This window comes from Asterias amurensis, chromosome 20 (assembly GCF_032118995.1).
Source record: "Asterias amurensis chromosome 20, ASM3211899v1".
Taxonomy (NCBI): domain Eukaryota; kingdom Metazoa; phylum Echinodermata; class Asteroidea; order Forcipulatida; family Asteriidae; genus Asterias; species Asterias amurensis.
In genome coordinates, this window is record NC_092667.1 from 5,037,426 (window position 1) to 5,053,311 (window position 15,886).

Here is a 15,886-nt window from a genome sequence, read left to right on the forward strand (position 1 = left end):
TTTGTCTCACCGAAAGTATAAATATAATGTAATGTGCAACAACTAGTTTTTTAAATCAAGACAACAGACACAACACATAGTCCCTTCATAGGAAATGTTTAGTCATCTTAAATTAAATTTTAATCGGCGTATAAAGAATTGTAATGCGAATTGTAGAAAATTATTGCCACGATTTGGGAATTGAATTGTATTGTTACTGAAAGCAGTGATTTGATATAGGAAGTATATTTTTAATTTATAGGCTTTAAATAATATCTTAGCAACAAATGTAGATGAAATATGAGAACAATATTTATAAGTATAATAATTACTGATTTTATGATTGAAATAATAAATAAACACACATTGACACATAGAACGTTGTGTAGGCCTGTTAACGCTTTGTTAAAGGAACACGTTGCCTTGGATCGGTCGAGTTGGTCTTTGAAAAGCGTTTTGTGACCGTTTGTTTTAAAATGCATATGGTTAGAAAGATGATGTAAAAGTAGAATACAATGATCTACACAAATATGCCTCGAAATTACGTGGTTTTCTTTTTACCTCGTCCAATAACACGGTCGGCCATTTATGGGAGTCAAAATTTTGACTCCCATAAATGGCCGACCGTGATAGTTCGCGACGTAAAAAGAAAACCGTGCAATTTTGAGTGATACTTGTGTGGATCATTATATTCTACTTTTAAAACATCTTTCTAACCATATATATTTCATAACAAAACGGTTTCAAACGCTTTTGAGTGACCAACTCGTCCGATCCAAGGCAACGTGTTCCTTTAAGGTAGGCAATGGGTAGCACAACAAAGTGGACCATCCCTTGCCCATATAACTTCTAGAACTATAATCATTAGGTTTACGTTTACGTTAACGTTTACGTTGATACTCGGCAGAATCCTTAAGTGAGGACGTAAGGGCAAAGGTGCTTGATTGTTGATGCGGTGCAGATCGGACACAAAAGTGCTAACAGAGAAACAGAATTGAAGAAACTGGAGGTGATGAAGACAAGACAACTGGGAGTGGAACTCAACTGGTGCTAGACAAAGTGCGAGTAAAAAACTGGGCTGCTGCTTATAGGCTCGTTGCAACTCCTCCCCTGAAGGACTCTAAGGTTGGGGCGGCCAACACCACAACTGGGAGCGAGTTCCAGAGTTTGCGACGATAGCAGATTGAGCCTCATAATTTTAGGAGTAACATTGGCCCTTTTCAAAACCACAGCTTCGGCTTTGGATTCGGTTCGAAAGTCCATTCTCTCGTCTGATGAGCGTGTATATGTAGGACCCAACCCAAAGCACACGCTTATTGGCGGGGTCAAGCTAGCCTGAGCAGAATCCAAAGCCAAATTCAGTCGTTTCGAAAATAGAGGGCACAGTATGTATCCCACCTCAAGAAAGATTGACAAACTTTATTGACCAAGTTTCATCCGGCGAACATTATTGCATATGCAATAATGTCCTCCGGATCGTATTGCACAGAAGACATAACTGCTAAGCGACACCCGCCCTAGCCCTGTGGAGTCCCGTTCCTGGGTCGTCATTATAAAAAATATGAAGTAATATATATTATTCTCACCATAACTGTGGAATTCCAACCAAAGGCTTGTTGCGCAACCTTGGACTCCAAGGTTGCACAGGTTGTCGATATTGTTGTTGACCTCTCAAAGACGGTACGTGATTTTGGTTTGCAGACATTTCACGACTGTGTGTGCACATTGTCTATTGAATACCCATCTGATAGTGTTATAGTCAGTGGTCAACAACAAAAACACATTCACCTCATCTGCAGCTCAGTCAAACTTCACAGCAGCAACCCTCACCATTCCCGGCATAAATGGTAGTTCCCGTTCGTCATTTGGAATGTTAAAGGTAAGCGTTTCCGGACAAACTTCTCAAAAAAGTGAAGTAATCGCGACGTAGCAGCCACGAAACGTTCAAGTTTTGGCGCTGGCTAGCCTGGTGTCATAGGGTCACTTGGTGGCGCTGTTCACTTTCCTGTAACTTCAAAACAAACATTACCGGTGTTGTTGAGTGCTGGTTGGATTGCAAGCTTCAAAGTTGTGATTTTCCTCAAAGGTACGAATGTTTGACGGTGCACACCAATCCATTATCGTATGATGCGATGTCATAGTCTCAAATTTGGAATCATTTCAGCTGTTGTGTCATTTGCTGCAGGGAAATTCACCCCGAAATGTGAGGTTACATAAATTGTCTAGTTTCCGGACATGTTTAATGTTTACCGTGTTTGCTGAGGGCAGATGGGTAGTATGGGTGCGTGCGAGTGACCAAAATTGCAAGTCATCCCATACAGGGCCTACTAGTAATACAATTCTACCTCCATGGTAATCTAACCACGTAACACCATCCATGGAGGTAGATGTCATGTGAATGAAAAAGGGAAAACAATGTATGATTCTGAGACGAGCTAGCTAGCTTCTGAGTCTGACTCCTTCCTCATCTCAGATCTGAGATGAGGATGGAAATTGTTGCGGAGGTTTTTAAACTTATGTTTATAAATGTTTGCGGAGTTAATTTCTGCGGTTATCTTCATGATTATTCTGTCTTTCTGAGCTTTGTTTAACTTTGGGTCCTATTTGTAACTTATGAATTTAGTGTTTTAAAGTTAATTTTTTGTTATGATATATTACAAAAATTGACAGTGTAGATTTCATTTGGTGAAAAATGTGTAAGTAAGCCTATATAGGGATAGTCATGAACTGATAGAGTTTCAATGAAGAGAGCTAAAGCTATCCTTTGTAAGAAAGGAATCATGATTTTTCTTGGTCTTTATCGATCCTGGATTTTGTCTTTAATTTTATTAGAGGATGATTTTGTCCTTAAATATAGGATGATTGATCTTCTGTACATTTGCTGTTTTTATTTATTCAGATTCGTGGACTTCCAGATTGTTATTACAAACGAACAACGTTTTGAGGATAAACATGGCACAGAAAGGTTCGGACGAGTTTTGGCGAAACAAATGGGAGGAGGACCAGATACAATTCCACATGTCTACAGTAAATTCGTGAGTAGATAAACACTATGACATGGAAGGGGTGGGAAAGGGTTGGAGTAGAGATGGTGGGGGAGTACTCCTAGAACTATGAGGTTTGGTTTGTTCAACTATTGTCTGTATGAAGAAACGATAGCGAAACGAACCTCCTACTTGCCTAGGAGTAGTGGGGGAAGGGGTATCTTATGAGATCAACGGCGAACAGAGCTCACACTTGGGATAAAATTCCGCAACTTTGCAGAGCTTGTAGGTTGATCAAAATAATTAATGGACCAGAATTTGTTGTACAATACAAGATTAGAAGCTTTATGAGCAGCTCTTTCTACCAAGTAAAACATGTAAATTGTTTATATTTGAACACCCACTAAGCGAAGATTACGACCTATCTAATTTTAAAATCTTTTTATTTGTCTTACAGAGCGCTTGTCAAGTATATGGACGAGATGACGGGCGGAAAAGCAAACTGCCGGATTTTTGTTCCCCTCTGTGGCAAGTCTGTGGACATGAAATGGTGACTGTTTGTTGAATAAATCTTATTCTTTGCTCTCTAGTTTAATGCCACTGAAATTTTGCAAATGCATATTTTGTTGTTACTGAACATTCCATGTGATTTGTCTTTTGCCCTTTGCAGGTTGGCTGATCTAGGCCACATAGTTGTTGGTGTTGAAGTAGCTGAGATGGCAATCAAAGACTTCTTCAAAGAAAACAAGTTGGAGTTCTCTGTTGGTCCCATCGAAGGCCTTGAAGATGCTGAGTTGTACACTGTAGGTTCTTACTTGTTTGACAGAAAAAATATCGTCAATGATTACAAATCTGCCTTTAGGTAAAAAGTCTTTAAACGTTACTTAGAGTAGGAAAGTGAGTAATAGTTGTCAATGATTATTATAACTATCAATGCAGTATTATTTGGAACCTTTGTACATGTTTACTTTCCGCTTTTCACAACTGTTTTGTTTCTTGTTTTCCTTTTACATTCTGTGTAGCAGGACCACTTGCAAAATTAATAACTTCTTGTGTTTTTCCTTTTTACCGACAGAGTAAGAATTCCAACATCCTGTTGTACAAAGCAAATTTATTCAAACTAAACAGGTAAGTCATTCATTTCATTTCATTTATTTATTCTGGTTGTGAAGTCTAGGATTCTCAGAAAAGTGAAATTATCCCCTTATCTAGCCAAAACCCCAATGGTAGAAGACAATGAAGTTTTAGTTGTAGATGTGGGCGGAAAATCCCAGAGAATTATTCCAGGCAAAACCAATGCAGTCGGGTAGTGACTGAAAACCCAATCCATATAGTGCCCTTGGTGAGAATTCGAACCAGGATCCTTGGAGATAGAAGGTGAGAAAAGAAATCCTTTAAGCCAACCCGACCGCCCAAATCATTCTATAAGTCCGTTTTTTTGTACAACCGGAATCATCATAATCAGACATGCTCCGACAGATCGCAATAACTACCCAAAGGTTAAACATACCCTGGGTCCGTGATATTGTTTCTTCGTCAAGTTACAAGTTATGTTTTACAAACTATGTTACAATCTATTTGCTCTGAACAGAAAGCTGTATCATTCAAAAACCTAAAATTGCTTACTCTGCGTTCACTTTATCCACAGAGACATCCTGGGTGACTTTGACTGTGTTTGGGACCGAGCCTCACTTGTTGCTCTCCTTCGAGAAGATATACAAAGGTAACATTTCTTGTTTCCAGTAACCGCCCTCTTTCCCCGATCAATCAATCATATCGCATGCAGGTGGGATCCCGCCCACGGTAGCTTCTCCAATCTCCCCTGGCCTTTATGCAAGCAGCCAACTCTGTTGTGGTCTCTGCCACAGCTGATTTCATACAGCTACGTAGCATAAAATCTAGCTAAGCATAACAAAATTATGCTTAGTGGATTAACGTTACCAGCCAAATTACCATATCACATTTACCATAATATTATTGTGACTGGCATCCTGCCCCTTTTTGCTTCGCAGAATACCTTTCTATCATAACAACCTTTCCGATCATTATTATTTTTCTTGTAGATATGCTGATTTGATGCTGTCATTGCTGAAACCAACTGGAAGGTACCTTCTCTCAACATTGGAGTATGACCAAAGCAAAATGAGCGGTGAGTAGTTTCCATTCATATGAAATGTAGATGACGCTGCTTTTTCAATGTGATAAAATGGGTGTTACTTAATTTTTTATTTTTTTTTTTAACGAAAGATTTTCCTCCCTTGTTTTTAGGTCCTCCTCACTCAACTCCAGCAGATGTTGTGGAAAAATTATTTGGTAAGTACAGTAAGTATGTTTTAAAGGGTGTGCTTTATATTTCAAATTTTTATTGATTAAAATACCACAAGGGAACCTGACAGGGTAAATTCAAATTAATTCTGGGTTGAACAAAGAAAATTTTTACTAGAGCAGGTTTTGAACCTGTAGCCCGATTTATGTGCCAGCGCTCTACCAACTGATTATAATTAAAGAAAAATTTAGGAGTTGTATTTTTTTTGTTTGCAGCTGATAAAATGGACATCAAGTTGTTGGATGAAGTTGACGCAATGACGGAGCGATGGAAGAGCAGAGGGCTCATGTCTTTCTTAAACAGACATCATCTGCTCATTCCAAAGAACCTCTAGTCAAGATGGATGCAGAGCATTATCTTCTGCCCAAGCAGCTCTGCTTTTAAAAGTAGAAAATGTTGCTTATCATTTATCTGCTTAGTAAAAGTGAGCAAGATACCAGTTACAGGTAGTACAGATGGGACAGTGTATTAAGGCTGGTACCCTCATTCTGGTAAACATAATTTTGTTGTGCTTACCAACCTGTGATCGTTAAGCAACTCTATGAAATTGGGCCCCAGTTCTGTTAAGAAAAACACACATTTAAATGAACAATCAAATTGGTGTCTTTCTTGTTTAATCTTGTATCAAGTACAATTAAACAAGAAAACTGTGAACATGTTATGTACATTTTATTTACAGTTAAGGAATGTATGTGTCCTGAACCAACAGCTTACAGTTTGTTTGGATATATGTGAACCCATTATTAAAACACACACACACACACTTAAAATAAGTAAAGGAAAAAATATAATTAGTGTCTTACTTTCTACTCCTCTTTCTAGTTAAATGAGAGAAGAAAAATTGTATTTTTTTTATAGACATTTCACTACAATAAAGATAATTATATGCGCTTTCAAACAGCATACATTTTACTGGTATGTATTTATTTACAAGGTATAAATTAATGAATGTTTATTCTAAAACAGCAATAAGAATTGAACTGGGACAGGGCTTACTCCAACATAGCACCTAGACTCTGGAACCCACTTCCGGAGTACCTCAGACAAATACACAACATCACTCTCTTCCAGCAGAAACTCAAAACACTTGTTTATGCTTGCTTTCTAACATCTTGACAAAACTTGACCTTTGATTGTTCCTCTTTTTCAGTAAAGTGCGCCTTGTAAATGCTGTAGTGTATTTTTATTGGGCATTCAATTATTTTATATTGAGATATTTATATATACAGAAGAATGGAATACATTTTAAAAACTGAGGTAGTGAAATAGTAACGAGGGCATTATTTGGACGCTATGTGGCAGCAGACCTACCAGGTGTATCTATTGCTAAAAAGCAGTGGACACTATTGGTAATTGTCAAAGACTAGCCTTCACAGTTGGTGTTTCTCAACATATGCATAAAATAACAAACCTGTGAAAATTTGAGCTCAATCGGTCATCAAAGTTGCGAGATAATACGGAAAGAAAAATAACCCTTGCAACACGAAGTTGTGTGCGTTTAGATGGTTGATTTCGAGACCTCAAGTTCTAAACTTGAGGTCTCAAAATCAAATTCGTGGAAAATTGCTTCTTTCTCAAAAACTATGGCACTTCAGAGGGTGCCGTTTCTCATTAAGTTTTATACCATCAACCTCTCCCCCTTACTCGTCACCAAGAAAGGTTTTATGCCAATTATTATTTTGAGTAATTACCAATAGTGTCCACTGCCTTTAATATGATGAATAATGGAAATTTACTTGGTAAATTTGCTGCCACCTAGCGTTCCAAAGTCTCCCATTATGTATAGCTCGGGACGACTTGGACTGACCGTGATTTTTCATAATATTTGTATATTTTTCACACACAAAAAAGTTTCATATCAAATGAATATTTCTCGAACATTGAATGAAGACAAAGTATTTCTTATTTATGGAAAGAAATATTGCTTCTCTGGCTCATTTTTGTTTTAAAACAATATTAACATTGATCAAAGATACCAATAATGTACTTTTAATACTTTCTAGATTCATATATTAAAAGTATATAAACACAATTTCTATTTCTCATTGGTTGTTCATTTGTTGTGATTATTTACTCGCATACAAGTGTGATAAATTTAAGGCTTTTGGACGCTAGGTGGCGCTGTAGCAGTCCATACACAATGTAAATAAAACACCTGAATAGTCCATAGATAAAAATATATATACATTTGCAATCACTACTTCACCCAACAGTTCATCTAATCGAGCCTCGATGTCTTCAACAGTTGTATGCACCCAACCCCACACCAAACCCCACTCCTTCCAAATTGAGTCTTTAACCTATTAAACTCAGAAATCATCAGTAAATCCCATATTCGTCATGTTGTCGTCAACACCACGTGACAGTCCACCTGCCACGGACTTGTTAACTCCATCAACAGAGGGAGACATTCCATCAATTGGGCTTGTGTCTGGTGACCTACCACGCATGCGCCATGACCTTAGCTCCATCTTGAAGGGAATTAACAACATGCAAATGGTGGAGAGCGTGAGAAGGAACACCAGGACGAGAAGACTAAGTGTGTAGTCTCCAGTCAAGTCAAAGAGTCCGCCTGGGGAAACAGAACGTGATCAATAAGACTTGTAATGCAAACATTACTATCCACCCTGCTGGAAATTTAAGGCACAGTAAAACAGAAAACAAAACGAACGAAAACAGACGCAACAAAATTAGTCATTGAAAACATAAGATAAGTTTTCAGAAAAGATTTGCATTTTGTGATACAAAGACAATATCTAAGATACCTGAGAGGAGAGCGCTGATACTATTCCAAAGGGTACGAGGGTTGTGGTGTGCAGTCTCGACCCCATATTCTACTCACTGAATAGTTCTTACCTGACAGGGGGCGCAGATAAGAAGGGAACGAGGATTAAGGTGACAGTCTCGACCCCAAAGCCTACATGCTGAATAGTTACTCACCTGACAGGGGCGCTGATAAGAGTTCTTCAAATTCCAAAGAAAACGAGGGTGATTAAGGTAACAGTCTCGACCCCAACATGCTGAATAGTTCTTACCTGACAGGGGAGCGCTGGCAAGAGTTCCTATTCCGAAGGGAACGAGGGTGATTAGATTACAGTCTCGACCCCAAGCCTACTCGCTGAATAGTTCTTACCTGACAGGGGAGCGCTGATAAGAGTCCCTATTCCGAAGGGTACGAGGGTGATTATGGTGACAGTCTCGATCCCATACACACTGAATAATTCCATCGCAGATACTATGACCGTTCCAAAAAACGCAGCACGGGCAAGGCCAAGAACTGACAAGTAGAACCAACAAGAAACAAAATGTAACAACAAAGAGGAACAAAAATGGACCATGCAATGACGTCATCACACCGCTTGAGGCAAAATAATGTGAGGTAGGAAACTTTGGGTGCGTTCGATTAGCTTTCCCGGGTCGGCCAAGGTCTCACCGATGCGTTCGGATAGCTTGGGGGGGGGGGGGGGGGCTTATAAGCCATCCTCGTTCCCAGGGGGCAGCAGTGCGCCTTAGAACGATACCTCTCATCACAATTTTGCCATCAACTACACTCGAAGATTTATAGTCACAGCTGACATGACAGAAAAACATTCCTGTATACGGTCTTGGTGTCATTAAATATGCCTAAAATGTTTCTCGACCTTGACACTGGCTCAAATCCCCCGTTGCTCTAAGCGTGCATTTGGTTGCCTCGGTTACATTATTTCTTTGAAATCGTGTTATTAAATTACAGGTTGTTTTTTTCTTTTCTGAAGTAACCTTTTGACTGTGTGACAATGACCTTCATACAACACTTGTAAGAAAATGTTCACCCTGTAGGCATCATGTTAAATCGGTGCTTTGTTCACAACTTGTTGTTACAAAAAATGTCCGTTTGTGATTTACGGTGCTTGTTGGCGTAAGTGCTAAGTTTTCCCGCGATTGTCATCAACCGGCTGTTTCAATGTTTCGGTAAATCAGCATTTAAAAGTCAAAAGGGTGAATTCAATTGCACTAGTTTAACATTCACGGTCAGAAGATCGTTCTATTTCACTATGCATGAGTCATTCAATTCCGTAAAAGCCAACAGCAAGAGTTGTGTCAACCATTTAATTCTTAGTGTAAATTGGTTGTAGAAATTGAACTTAAAACGGTCAAAGTATAATCATGAAAGTCTATAAATAAAATAGAATGACTGTTAAGAACTCTGTGTGCGAAACACGAAATCATGGGTGCACGAAATCGAATTCAAACACATTGATAGCTGAAAATAAACCAATAGTTTAAAAAACATTGAAAATATGCAATGATACATTTTACTCTCTGGTAGTGTTTAACCTTAAAAGTCAAGATTCACCCGGGAGAACCACCCCCCAATAGTTACGTCACTGACTCACCCAAAAGCATAAATAATGTTTACTCACGAAATGTTAAAACGATCACTGGAATCAGAGTGGACGTGTTGACGAGTAATCCGGAAAAGATACCGCACGATATGAACGATCCGACAATGAAGAAAATCTTCAGGAACTTCAAGGAATCCAGGAACGCCGAAATCAGGATCTTGCCGATGATGTCGCCCAGTGAGATAGCGATGATGGCGAATGAGACATCACTAATCGTTAGACCAATGTCATTCATGAAGCTCGCCTACGTAGAATGGTTACAGAATGAAGAAGATGTAAAACAAATACAACAGAACTGGGTCAAAATTGACCCGGACTCGGGTCCCATGGGGCATGACCAATTTCTCGGCAAGTTGACCTGGAAGGTAGGTAAAAACTTTGGAAGTAGATATTATACCTTTCGTTAGACCAATGTCATTTATGAAGCTTGCCTGTGTATAAAATGTCAAAGATGCAAAATGTGGAATGTACTATAAAAAATCCTGGGTCACTTACCCTAATTCAGGGTCCTTGGGGCCTGACCCAATTATGGGTTTATGCTGAACCGAAAATTGGTAAAAACTTGGATTTTGCCTCATAAATAAATGTTGACCCTTTTGGGGGTCATTCTGACTCATATTCTGGGTGACGTTGACCAACTGGATCAAGCCCCGGTGCAGTCCAACTATGAAACAAAATACTTTTATACTCAAAAGATGACGACGAAAGAGTACACATGTACTCTCTAAATGCAAAACCACAACAACTGCTCTGTTCTTGTGCTAGCACTCCCCATTCCCCGACAGTACAGTGGCGCAACAAGACCCCAAACGAGATCGTAAAAATGCATAAAATGAATGGTTCTTTCATAACAGCAGTCAAAGATTGGTAATGAAGGCCTATCCTCCAACAAATTATTAGTACTTACTAAATTTGTAGCTAGAAATCCCCAGGAGAGGCTCCCGATGCCGATGCCAATAAACCACAACCAAGGGTCACAATGGCAATAAAATGGCGGCAATTTAAAATCCTCCAAGACCACGTGGTGGGGTCTATCATCCTGGTCTTCCGTTTCCATGGTTATTTCTTTGGGTATTTGAGACGGTTTTCCCGGTGGAGGGTTTGAGAGGAAGGATGCACCCACTGAGCTGACAACAAGAGTAAAGCTTGCAATGATAAGGAAAGCGTGTCTCCATCCCAAGGCTACAGTTAATCCATTAAGGACTGGTGCTGATATTAAAGTACCTATAAGAAACAGTCAGAAGGATTCACAAAAAATTGTGTTTATGAGCTACGGTTGCTTTAAGGTATTTAACAGGTTTGTTTAGAATATAAATTTCATTTCCTGAAAGCAAATTGATTTATGAACGTTGTACTAAGTTCATTATGAAATAATATTTCGTCTGAAATGAAATCATATTTGAGAAAACTGTATCTGAAATGTTTGAAGGTTGTTTTTTATGTGTAAATGGTTGATCAGCTGACCAGCAGTCTACCTGCGGGTCACTGTTTGTACCCCCAGGTTTTTTTTGTACGGATTATACGTCAGTTTTCTCCACTGGGTCAATTTCAAAATGATTCTGAGTTTTACTGACCCCAACATGGGTCAGGTCCCACTGGACCTGGCACCCGAGACCCATGGGACCTGGAACCCGAGACCTATGGGACCTGGAACCCGAGACCCATGGAACCTGGAACCTATGACCAAAGGGAGCTGTAATCAAAGTTAAAGTCTCTTACCACACGGAGTTCCAATCGTGAGAGCGGACGTCGCCCGGGCGCAGTATTTCTTCGGGAACCAAGCAAGTGTCAGGACAATCCCCGCCTGGACGACGAAGCTCATCCCTAGCCCAGAAATGACGCTGTACGTCAGGACGACATAACCGAGAGATGGGACGAACGCTGTCGAAGCCACCCCTCCACAGTACATGAATATTCCCGTGAAGGTCACCACCCGTGGGCTTAGCTTCCTCAGACATACAGCGGCAGGGAGTGTTCCAATGGACACCAAGGCATGGGCCAGGGACCCAACCCAACCTGGATCCAGGAAGAAAATTAGTCAGTCTTAATTTTGTAACCGAATCATACCACGCCGATATGAGACAAAAGGTCCCACTCCAGAGTTATCGTTAACACACTCTGTTCGGTTTGTACAGAAGTAGGCCTACCACCCCTGAAACCCAAGTGCACAATGGACACGGGGGTAATCGAGCACCAAATAGATGCCTCAACCCCACAACCCACAACCCAAACCCTACCAACAAACAAACACTTACTCAAATACCCCAAATACTCCTGAAAATAAAACAATATACAAATTGTTTCAGCCCCCCCCCAAAAAAAAAAACCCCGAAAAAACTATAGTACTTTACAAAGTCATAAAACATAACAAAATCTTTTCAAATAATACTTATTAATTTAGTGTTAGCCAAACACGCCAAAATTTGATTGCAAAACAATGCATGCAACAGAAAGTAGTTACGATAGATTCATTGCAGAACATTCTTTTAAGATGTGAGTGCTTACAGGAACCTTGTTGAGATATGGTGGACATATGACACTAATATGGTTAGGATAAATGTGTCTCTATATACACCCCAACCTGTAGTGTCAACCATACCCATACCCATCACCCACAAATCTTTCCGAACATTGCAACAGCACTTGGCCGTGTTTCATTGACACAACTCCCCACGAACTTTTCCTCCAGAAAATAAAAATTAGAAACTCACCGGTAAAAGATGTACTCGTGTGAAATTCTTCTTGGAAACTCAACAGGACAATACTGTAGTTATAAAGAGGCCCAAGTACGAGTGCATACTGAACAGACGACAGGGCAACCACCACCCAACCCCACCAAGAAATCAGGCGAAATTCCGGCACAGACCTTTCAAAGCACTTCATCACTTACAAACTTTCAAAACACTTTAAAAAAATATCCGCCACAACGTTTTTCACTGTCAACAAAATGCCTCTAGAAAGTTCACCTGCAGCTACCTTTGGCCCTCCGTGCTACAAAGTCATTTCGAAACGTACTTCCCAGAGCAATTGTTTTTATATTATTTCATATTTTGTATGCACGTGACCTTCAGTCACTGGCAGCTGTTTCACTTTTATCAACTTGCAGACCCACGCAGATTTAAAGACTAAAGCCAAGACAATGCGTAAGACAGTGCCAAAAATATAGAGGGCGCACGCCCCAAAATTTGCATTATTGATGGTGATCAAACTGCGCTGTATAGGCATGGGTGACCAAAATGTTGACAAAACATTCAGTTGTTAACAAATCCTGTAAAAAATTTAATATCCATCAAACTTGATAAAGATGCATGGCTGATTTGTATCAAACAAATTCAACATTATTGTTTGAATAATTATGGTGTGTGTGGTAAGGCTTTGTGTGCAACATTGTGTATAATGTTTAACTTCCATTTATGGCTTTTCATTTCCAACCCATGCATGGTTGTAGGCAAGATAGGCATGAGGTGAAAGCGAAAGTAGTTCATGTGTTGGATAGTGTTGCATTTGGCATCAACCCGAAGGCACTGGAGAAACAGTAAGGTTTTAACGCCAATTATCTACCACTGGAGACGGTGCTCGAGGATCCATACGAAAGACCTCCTAGATCTAAGGTTACGGGACGACACTATCGTTATCATTTGAGTCAATCGATTTTAAAGCGGCCCAACCGTAGTACAAAAAAATGTACAGAAAGTTTGGTTGGTAAAAATTAATGTTCTCTTTCTTGATTTGTGTTTCTAAGATTATAGGCAATGTACTCGTCGAAATAGTTGCTACGTCGTCTCTCTTTAAAGGGACACACCGGCCGAATTGGGCTATTTGTGCTACAAAATAGACTAAGATATGACTTCAACGGTCTTCCAGGAATGAAGAAGAACAGTCCTTAAATAAATCATCAAATTTAGCCGTTTTTGAGCATGTTAAGACAAAAATTGCGTAAACGGTGAGCTGGTGTGTCCCTTTAAGCTTTAGTTGAAATGCGTAATATAGAAAACAGTGTACGTTAAACTTGTTTGCAAACAAGAGACGTTGCCGCCAGTGCAACCAATCAATTCAATTATCGACTTTGTCCATGTCGAAAGATCCGTTGTTCTTAAAATCCAAGGCTTCCTTATTGTATTGTTCTCCTAAGTATAAATTTAAGGCAATGTTTGTTTCATGAAAATTAATTGGCCTTAATATAATGTGTTTGTTGTATTGGTTTGCAGTAAGTGGTCTAGGTTACCAGACTTACAACCGTATACGGAAGCACTTCTCATGTTAGACGGGTCTCTGGCTAGAAGTGTGACGTCATATTCGGACGTTTTTACCTGACCTCGTGTTTGACTATTTTGTGTGTTATTTGTAACAAGGTTGGCTCTAATGGTGTTATGTGAGAGAGGGGTCGAGCATTAAGAAATCGCCAGGCATTGTTCTCTTAATGCAGTAAGATTAGTTTTTTCACCTTTGTAGTTATTTTAGTTTCTTGATAAATCTGTTTCCATGAGTTAATATCTCCTCAAAATCCTTGATACGAAAAATGCGAGCGTGTTGCATAGTGCTGTGCCTGATTTTATAGAACTGCCCTAAACATTTTTAAATATTGGTCCAAAAATGTATACTGAACATAAATTAGCAGGACACCAGTCACAGATTGTACAACGTACATAGTTTGGCTGGTAACCTTTGTCTTGTAAATAACAGTTTTTGTGCTCTATGGAATATGTGGCCTTGGTCAACAGGATCCTAGGTCAATTACTCCCTATGTGTACGGGGAAAATGAAATACGACCAATCACTCCCCAGTGTACTAGAAATTTATGAAAATGGTCAACTAGTCCCTAAAAGTGTCAATAGAAAAGTGAAAGAAAAACCACACGAGTTGAGTGAATTAAACTTGACTGTAATGAAACCAGCGCGGCGCCAAAAATAACTGAGACTGGACGGAGGCTGCCAGTGTGACGGACAACATGTATTTAAAGACGATTTACAGATTTCTTATCGAAAAAGGGTTCTACAGTGTGATTTATAATAGAGAATTAATTACTCTTTCAAAAAAAGGCAATCGCTTTCTCTTTAACCCAATTATATCCAGTTACAACAATGCAATTATGGTTATACAATGCTAACGGAGTATACGTACGCCAACCTGTGTCTCGACGCCCCCTCCCCATCATTAATAAGACAAAACAATAATTTTGCGACCTTTTATTGACTCAAATCCAACAGATCAATTTGTCATGAAACAATAAAGTCACCTGTCCCAGTTCCAACGATTCCCACGCTCCCCGTTCTCTTAATTATGAACACCAAAACAACTTTTATTAATTAAAAAAGAGTTGACATTGTCAACATAATGACCTTAATGATGAGCAGACGTGTTCCATTTAAGATGGGACTGTTGGACTTTAAGAAAAACAGGTTCTGTGTCCCTCCCCAATAATTGATTCGTTTTTAAGGGTATAGTTTGGACCTTGCCAGGCGAGCTCGTGCGGCATCAGGCATTACTCGGATGTAGATGTATTTACCCGAATGCACCGAGTGCACGAGGGATACTTTGCGTTTACGTTGGTAACTCGGCAGGATCCTTAAATAATGAAGACGTTAGGCCAAGGGTGCTTGATTGTTGATGGACGTGCAGATCGTACACAAAAGTGCTTTTAAAAAAACTTGGAGAATTGAAAGTGCTGACGACAAGACAACTGCATCTTATGTGCGGGGACTAAACATGGTCCGAGTAAAAACTGGGCTGCTGCTTATAGGCTTGATACAGCACAGAAACAGACGGATAAAAAGGCGGCAATCGAATTGGCAGGTTTGGCTATGGCTATGAGTGTTTCTAAGGGCGTTGCTAAGAAAGTACTACACTTCAACACATGATGACGCGGTGATCCATCAGCCACAGCCATAGTCATTATAGCTGCCACTATCAGACGCGGCATAGGTTTTTTTTTATCGCGGGTTCTTTTCTGCGGAACATCAGAGTCAAGTTTTACAGCGCAGTTTCGTCACTCAAAGCATAGAGCAAGGAAAAGCTATTTCGACATCTGAGCTTTATGTCATCAAGCTGGTGTTTTTGAAGTCAAAGCAAGGTCGAGCCCTATAAGTTTTTTTCGAGCTCCTGGACATACTACGCAGGAACCATGGATTTTGCACTAAAAAGATATTAGGGGGCCTAGTATTATTTAAATATTATCAAACTCTACCGCCATTTACTTGCAATAACCGATTCAA

General features: G+C 39.6%; 2 protein-coding genes across 3 annotated transcripts; one reads left to right on the forward strand and one right to left on the reverse strand.

Annotated features, from left to right (window-relative positions):
* The first annotated feature begins 1,992 nt into the window (after positions 1 to 1,992).
* On the forward strand, positions 1,993 to 7,263 carry LOC139952569 (thiopurine S-methyltransferase-like). 2 transcript variants are annotated; one of them, XM_071951748.1, is made up of 9 exons: positions 1,993 to 2,182; positions 2,879 to 3,014; positions 3,421 to 3,513; positions 3,634 to 3,766; positions 4,039 to 4,091; positions 4,612 to 4,686; positions 5,027 to 5,112; positions 5,232 to 5,276; positions 5,505 to 7,263. In XM_071951748.1, exons 1-9 carry the CDS (start codon positions 2,104 to 2,106, stop codon positions 5,621 to 5,623), a joined length of 819 nt encoding a protein of 272 aa, XP_071807849.1. In that variant the 5' UTR covers positions 1,993 to 2,103; the 3' UTR covers positions 5,624 to 7,263. The 2 variants fall into 2 exon arrangements, with proteins under 2 accessions (XP_071807849.1, XP_071807850.1); XM_071951749.1 differs by having other exon boundaries at positions 1,993 to 2,065; positions 5,505 to 7,258.
* On the reverse strand, positions 5,504 to 12,651 carry LOC139952568 (monocarboxylate transporter 13-like). Its single transcript, XM_071951747.1, has 6 exons — positions 12,386 to 12,651; positions 11,394 to 11,690; positions 10,582 to 10,898; positions 9,693 to 9,918; positions 8,423 to 8,566; positions 5,504 to 7,861 (listed from the first exon to the last, which is right to left on the reverse strand). The coding sequence occupies exons 1-6, from the start codon at positions 12,555 to 12,557 to the stop codon at positions 7,599 to 7,601; spliced, it is 1,419 nt and encodes a 472-aa protein (XP_071807848.1). The 5' UTR covers positions 12,558 to 12,651; the 3' UTR covers positions 5,504 to 7,598.
* Between the last annotated feature and the right edge of the window lie 3,235 nt (positions 12,652 to 15,886).